The 7,769-nt window shown below is 44.8% G+C and overlaps 1 protein-coding gene across 1 annotated transcript in view; it reads right to left on the reverse strand.

Moving 5' to 3' along the window:
- The window catches only part of Crcp (CGRP receptor component), a 38,513-nt gene extending 31,058 nt beyond the window's left edge, over positions 1-7,455 (reverse strand). The window contains exon 1 of the mRNA XM_008839149.3: positions 7,338-7,455. Within this exon, the coding sequence (XP_008837371.1) occupies positions 7,338-7,345 (8 nt within the window). The 5' untranslated portion in view covers positions 7,346-7,455. The remainder of the gene's footprint in view (positions 1-7,337) is intronic.
- Positions 7,456-7,769: the final 314 nt, after the last annotated feature.

A 7,769-nucleotide genomic window follows, 5' to 3' on the forward strand; every position in this document is an offset into this window, starting at 1 on the left:
CCCTTTTTCTTTGGTTTCTGTTTCTTTGTGTTTTTGGGTCAGTATCTCACAATGCAGCCAAGCCTGACCTTTATATTCTTGGTTCCCCTGCCTCAGCCACCTGCGAGCTAGAAACACAGGTGTGTACCACCAGGCCTGGGCTGATTTTAAGATCTAGCCATTCAGGTAGATAGTACATTAAATGCGGTATGTTCTAGGCCACCACTGCTTCCTCTTTCTTCTTTTTCCTTCTTCCTTCCTTCCTCCCTCCACCTCTTCCTTCCTCATCTCCTCTTCTTCCTGCTCCCTGTTTTGGTTTTGTTCCATTTTTTTTTGCCTTTTGAGACAGGGTCTCACTATGTAGCCCTGGCTGTTCTGGAACTCACTATGTAGACCAGGCTGGCCTCGAACTCACAGAGATCTGCTTGCCTCTGTCTCTGCCTTCTGAGTGCTGCTGAGAATACTGGGCCTTCTTTTACTCAGTGAAAGGCCAGTGAGAGCCTGGACTGCAGCTCAGTGGTGGAACACGTGCTGAGCATGCAACCCCCAGAACCAAAGAAAGAGGTCAGTGAGCATACTACCACCTTCCACAAAGGCCTACACGACTGGTACATCTTGGGAAATTCTTTTTTTTTTAAGATTTATTTTATTATTATTATTTGTGTGTGTGTGTATGTGTGTGTACGTGTATTCGTATGTACATGCATGTGGGTACTTAACAAATGTCAGAAGAGGGCATCAGCTCCTCTGGAGCTGGAATTATAGGCAGTTGTAAGCCACCATGTGGGTCCTAGGAACTGAACTCTGATCCTCTGCAAGAGCAGCTAGCATTCTTGACCCCTGAGCCATCTCTCCAGCCCCAAAGGAAATTGTTTTAAAGGCAGTTTTTATTCTCAACAAGTTCCTGCAGTCACCACTAAGTGACTAGATGATTCAATAAAGCTGGAGCCACCTTAATCAAGCTATCCAATTTAACAGCACCAATAACAATGCCTGCACTGAGAAAGCACATCTCATAAAAAGACCACATGCCCAAATGTCTTACTTGAGTCTAGTCATGAGGATACAATCAGATAATTTCACATTGAGGGTCATTCCTCCAAATAACTGGTGTAGATTCTTCAAACATCAATGCCATCCATCATAAGGCCAACATCACAGAAGAAACTGTTCCACAGTAAAGGACATTTAAGGGATATCGAAACTCAACGCAGTTCGTCACTGGGAGAAACCTCCAGATACATGACATTACTGGGGCTGGAGAGATGGCTCCGTGGTGAAGAGCACTTGCTATTCTTCCAGAGGACCTGAGTTCAGGTCCCAGCACCCATGTTGGGCAGCTCACAACTGCCTGTAACTCCACCTCCAGGAGATTCAACGCTCTCTTCTGGCCTCCACTGGCACCCACCACATGTTCATACACACATACAAATAAACTTTTTAAAAACACAGTAAATCTTTAATGCAGTTGGGTGTGGTGGCACATGCCTTTAATCCCAGCCCTTGGGAGGCAGAGGCAGATCTCTGTGAGTTCAAGGCCAGCCTGGTCTACATACTGAGTTCTAGGTCAGCTGGGGTTGTAGGGAGACCCTGTCTTAAAAAGACCAAAAATAAAGAAATAAAAAAAAACACATAATAAATCTTTAAATGACATTATGAGACAACTGAGGAAATCTGGAAATGCACTGGATTTACAGCAGTACTAAGGTCCCAGGTATGATGATGGTTTGTAGCTAACTGCTTAGAACAATGTAGCTCTTCAAGAAAGGGAGAAATAACAATACAATGTCTACAACTCACAAATGGTTCAGTACAATGCGTGTGTGTGTGTGTGTGTGTGTGTGTGTGTGTGTGTACAGATGGTAATAATGCTTATGTAAAAAAAATAAGACAAATATCCTTATTAAGATGATAAGAGCAGGGTGGGGCATCCTAGCACTCAAGAGGCAGAGGCAAGCAGATCTCTGTGAGATCCAGGTCAGCCTGGCTTACAAAGTGAGTTTCAGGCCAGTTGGGTGCTTGCTGCCAAGCCTGATAACCTGAATTTAATCCCAGGGACCCACAATTCCCCAAGTTGTCCTCTGATTCCTACATGTGCATAGTGGCACACACACACACACACACACACACACACACACACACACACACACAAATAAAATGTATTTTAAAAAATCTTGTTTTTGTATGTTTATTATTTTTATTTTCTGTATATGAGTATATTGCCTAAATGTATGTTAAGTGCACCCATGTCATGCAGTGCCCGCAGAGGCCAGAAGAGGGCATCAGAACCCCTAGAACTAGAGTTATAGATGGTTGTTAGCCACTACCTATGGTAGGGGCTGGGAATCAAACCTGGGTCCACTGGGAGAGCAGCCAGTGCTCTTAACCACTGAGCCATCTCTCCAGCCTCAATGAAATTTTTTTTAAAAAAAAGATGTTAACACATGAGGTAGTATGGTGGCACACAGCATAATCTCAGAACCTGTCAGGCTAGGAAGGAGTTTGAGAAATTGAAGGACTAGCCTGGGCTACAGGTTGAGCATTTGGAAGGCAGAAAAGAAAGCTGGGCAAGGTGGCTCAAATTTGTAATCTCAGCATCCAGGAGGCAAGAAAACCTACCCAGCCCTTTGTTTTATTTTTGAATTTTTTTATTTTATTTTTATTTTACGTGTATGAGTGTGTTGCCTGCATGTATGTAAGTGCACCCATGTTGTGCAATGCCTGAAGAGGCCAAAAGAGAGTGACAGATCCCCTGGAACTGGAGTTACCCTTGTTAGTCACCATCTGGGTGTTGGGTCTGTGCTGGGAACCAAACCCAGGTTCTCTGCAAGAGCAGCCAGTGCTTTTAATGGCTAAGTCATCTCTCCAGTCTATTATTTACTTGTTCAGAGACAGTCTCACTATAGCCCTGGTTGGCCTGGAATGCTCTATGTAGACCAGGCTAGCCTTGAACTCACAGAGATCTACTTGTCTCTGCCTCTCACATGCCAGGATTAAAGGTGTGTACCATGATGCCCAACTTTTTTTTTTTTTTTTTTGAGACAGAGTCTCTCTGTAGCCCTAGCTCCCAGCTGGCCTGGAACTCTCTACATAGACCAATAGACCAAGCTGATCTTTAACTCACAGAGACTTGCCTGCCTCTGCCTCCCAAGTGCTGGGACCAAAGGCGTGTGGCACCATACCAAGTGCCCAACTTTTAAAAAAATTATTGTTTTGTTTTTGAGATAGGCTCCCCACTATATGACACAGACAGGACAGCCATGCAGGCAGTTACTTAGTCTCCTTAAATAATTAATCAGTTAACAGAAACTGATTTACTATTTGAAATTTACCCTTTAATATTTGCTTCATGTGGTGAGTCAATTTAATGGAAGTAAACAACCACTTTGGAAAAGGGAATTCTGAATAAACAGAACAAAGTGATCTATTGACAGATTTTCCTTAAAAGCACACACACCAAAAAAAAAAAAAAAAAAAAAAAAAAAAAAAAAAAGTGAAAAGCATCTGTTAATTGCCAAACAACTTACGAATGCAGTGACGAACAGAATTGCTAAACTTCTCTATGTTCAAAACATGCTATCAAGTCAACTAAACTAAAACTAAACTTTGGTACAGGAAAACTGCAAGCTTCAAAGTCAATGAATACTTTAACCTGCTGCTTCCTCTGCAGAGCAAGCTAACATGTACACTTTTCCCAGTCCTGTTGCTGGTTTGTTAGACAGCCATTACTTATCATTTCTGAATCTCAGTATTTCTAGCTGTAAAAGACAAGAAAACCTGACATAACCATAAAAATTACACGGCAGTGTTCACTTTCCCGATCATGATTATATATTGTTTGAAGAAAGGGAGCAGGGGGCTGAAGAGAAGGTTCAGTGGTTAAGAGTAAGTACAGCTCTTTTGGAGGAACTGAGTTCAGTTCCCAGCACCCATGTCAGGTGGCTCACAACCAGTAAATTCAGCTCCAGGGACCTGACTGCCCTCTTCTGGTCTCTGGACAGAATTCACATGCACAAACCCATAGACAGACACATACATATCCAAAAACTTTGGGTGCTGGCATGGTGGTGAACATCTTTCATCTCAGCATTTGGGAGGCAGAGGCAAGTGGATTTCTGTGAGTTCAAGACCAGTTTGGTCTAAAAAGTGAATTCAAAGATAGTCAGGGTTACACAAAGAGACCCTGTCTTTAAAAGGGGGTTTGGGGGGTGGGGGGCTAAAGAGATGGCTCAGTAGTTAAGAGCACTTCCTGGTCTTGTAGAGGACTCAGGTACAGTTCCCAGCACCCACGTGACAGTTAACACCTGTCTATAACTCCAGCTCCAGGGAATCCGATGCCCTCTTCTGGCCTATGAGGGTATTGTACACATGTGGTACACTTACATATATGCAGGTAAAACACTCATAAAATAAAAATAAATCAGGGCTGGAGAGATGGCTCAGTGGTTAAGAACACTGGCTGTTCTTGCAGAAAACTTGGGTTCGAATCCCAGCACCCACATGGCAGCTAACAAATGTCCATAACTCCAATTCCAGGGGATCCCACAGCCTCTCCTGTCCTCCATGGGCATTGCATGACACGGGTGCACTTACCTACATGCAGATAATGCACGCATACACATAAAATGAAAATAATAAAACATTTAAAAAACAAAATAAGCCAAAACAATTTTAAAATAAAAATTTTTTAACTATTTTACGTGTACGTGTGTATTGCCTGCATGTAGGTAAGTGCAACTACGTTGTGCAATGCCCATGGAGGACAGAAGAGGCCACTGGATCCCCTGGAACTGGAGTTAATGGACAATTATTAGCTGCCATGTGGATGCTGGGATTTGAACCTGGGTCTTCTGCAAAAACAGTGTTCTTAACCACTGGGCCATCTCTCCAGCCCTTAAAATAAAAAAAAAATTTTTTGGTCTTTTTGAGACAGGGTCTCCCTGTAGCCCCAGCTGTCCTGGAATTCACTATGTAGACCAGGCTGGCCTTGAACTCAGAGATCGCCTGCCTCTGCCTCCCGAGTGCTGGGATTAAAGGCATGCACCATCATGCCTGGCTAAAAAAATTTTTTTTTGGTCTTTTTGAGACAGGGTCTCCCTGCAGCCCAAGCTGTCCTGGAACTCACTATGTACACCAGGCTAGTCTTGAACTCACAGAGATCCGCCTGCCTCTGCCTCCCAAGTGCTAGGACTACAGGCGTGTGCCACCACGCCTGGCTAAAATACATTTTTTAAAAACCTCTTTTTAGAAAAAAAAAAAGGTGGAACAGGAGTTAGGAATGTAGCTCGCTTGATAAAGCACTTGCCTTGAGTTCCATCCCCAGCATAAATAGGATGTGTTGTCATATACCTGTAATCTCAGCATTGGTAAGGTGAAGGAGAGGAGGATCAGAAGCTCTAGATCTTCCATGAGTTCAAGGCCACCCTTTGGAGACAGGGGACCTGATCTTGAGAAGCAAAGTACAGTGGTACACACCTTTAATCCCATCAATCTAGAGGCAGGCAGATCTCTGTGAGATTGACACCAGCCTGGTCTACATAGCAAGTTCTAAGCCAGCTGTGACTACAGGGAGACCCTGTCTCAAAGAGACCAAAATAAATAAATATATAAATGAATAAGTAAATAAATAAATAAAAGATGGATAACAGACTGTCTGAAGGCTGGGATAAGGAAAAAGGGCTAGATTTTTGGTCTAAGCGAATGGGGAAAAGGAGCCAGAAATATACTTTGAGGAACCATCATCAAATAAACGAGTCAAGTGACAGAGAATATAAAGAGAAAGTGTCCCAGGAGTAGGCACTAAGATGTTCAACATTTAGACACCAGTAAAGGAAGAGAAGGGACACAGAGAAGTGGCACTTGATGCAGGAATATCCCACAGAGCTAACAGGTTCTAGAGTTTCTGACAACAGCCATTGAGAGCTCAAGAAAGCCAAACCAAGCCAGGCGTGGTGGTGCATACCTTTAATCCCAGCACTTGGGAGGCGGAGGCAGGCAGATCTTGATCGAGGCCAGCCTGGTCTACATAGAGTTCCAGGCCAGGTGGGGCTACAGGGAGACCCTGTCTCAAAAATAAATAAATAAATAAATAAAAGAAAGCCAAACCAGACAGCCTGAGTTACATAGTGAGAGATGCTCACTCAAAAAATTAAAGGTTTGGGGCTGGAGAGATGGCTCAGTAGTTAAGGGCACTGGCAGAGGACCCAGGTTTGATTCCCAGCACCAACACAGTGGCTAACAACCATCTGTAATTCCAGATTCAGGGGAATACAACACCCTCTTTCTGACCTTCACAGGCATTGCAGGACACAGGTGCACTTACATATGTGCAGGCAATACACTCATACACATAAAAATAAAAAACAAAACTTGAAAAATGTGTTTAAAAAAAATGAAGTCCAGCATGGTGGCAAACACCTGTAATCCCAGCACTCGGGAGGCAGAAGCAGGAGGTCAGAACTTTAGCGTCCAAAGCCAGCCTGGAGTACTAGGGCTCTGACTTAAAAAAAAAAAAAAAAAAAAAAAGTTTAAGAAACTAGCAGATATAAGAAAGGCAAACAACAACAACAACAACAACAAAAACTCATAAAGGAACATGAATGAGGATTAAACAGAATTTAGGTATGTCAACCGTGTAAATTCCACAAGCAGAGCAAACTTCAATTTGCATGTGGTACAATGAACAAGCACAAAGAAGACTGTATGGAGGGGCTAGAGATGTTGTTCAGTGGTTAAGAGCAATTGCTGCTCTTGCAGAAGCCTGGGTTTGGATTCCAGCACCTACATAGTAGCTGACAACTGCCTGTAACGCCAGTGTTTCATCATAACAACAGAAAGAAAACTACAACACCTAGCATGTTCAAGACACTGAGTACTAGCCTCAGCATCACAAAGAGTATGATAATGACTGCAGATGTGGCTCAGTAAAAGAGCGTTTGCCTAGTATGTGTAAAGCATTGCGGACCATCTCCCAGCATCACAAAATGACAATGATGGTGGTTACGGCTAGGGCTACAGCTCGGCAACGAAGTGCCTAGCACGTGTAAAACGCTGGGTACCGTCCCCACAACCAGAAAAGCAAAAAACCAAAAAGCAATCCCTCCATCTACCCATCCCTCCCACACTCCCTCGCCCACAGCACGGGGTGCATGTGAAGCCCCGGGGTAACCAGATTCCCAAGGTATCTCCCCTGCATCCGGATCACTGGGAGTTCCGGCCCGCCCGCCCCGCCTACCCGCCATGGCCGAACCGCCCCTAGGGACTTCCGGCCCTCTCGCCCCACCCATTCGCCATGGCCGCCCAGCGGTCGGGGCTCCAGGGCCCTAGGCTCCGGTCGAAATCGCGCCCAGGTGGCTTACACTTCCATGTTGCCTCCGACTTGTCTTGCAGGGCAGCTGGAAGAGAAGGACCCTGACGCTGCGCAGCAGTGCTGCGTCACTCTGTAGGCCGCAAGGCACTGTGGGACGGCCGTGGTGCTCGCCGGGATCGCCGCGGAGCGTTGCGAGGAGCCTCAGCGTTCCTGGGCGTGTCCTTTACCTAGAGTGATTCAGCCTGTCCGGCGTTTGGGAACGGAGTTTAAACGTTTTCTTGCTATAGTTTTTGTCAGAGTTTCAATAAGCTAAGGTTCCGGCCTTGACCACGTTAAAATGTCTCTCCTAAATGCGGTGTGGTGACACACCTATGACCCCAGCACTAGGAGCCTGAAGCAGGAGGGTTGCCTCGAGCCAACTTTGGCTATAGTGACTATGTCAAAAAACAACGGACACTGCTGGCCCATACTGTAATCTCAG

This window comes from Nannospalax galili, unplaced genomic scaffold, assembly GCF_000622305.1.
Source record: "Nannospalax galili isolate Female #2095 unplaced genomic scaffold, S.galili_v1.0 scaffold899, whole genome shotgun sequence".
Taxonomy (NCBI): domain Eukaryota; kingdom Metazoa; phylum Chordata; class Mammalia; order Rodentia; family Spalacidae; genus Nannospalax; species Nannospalax galili.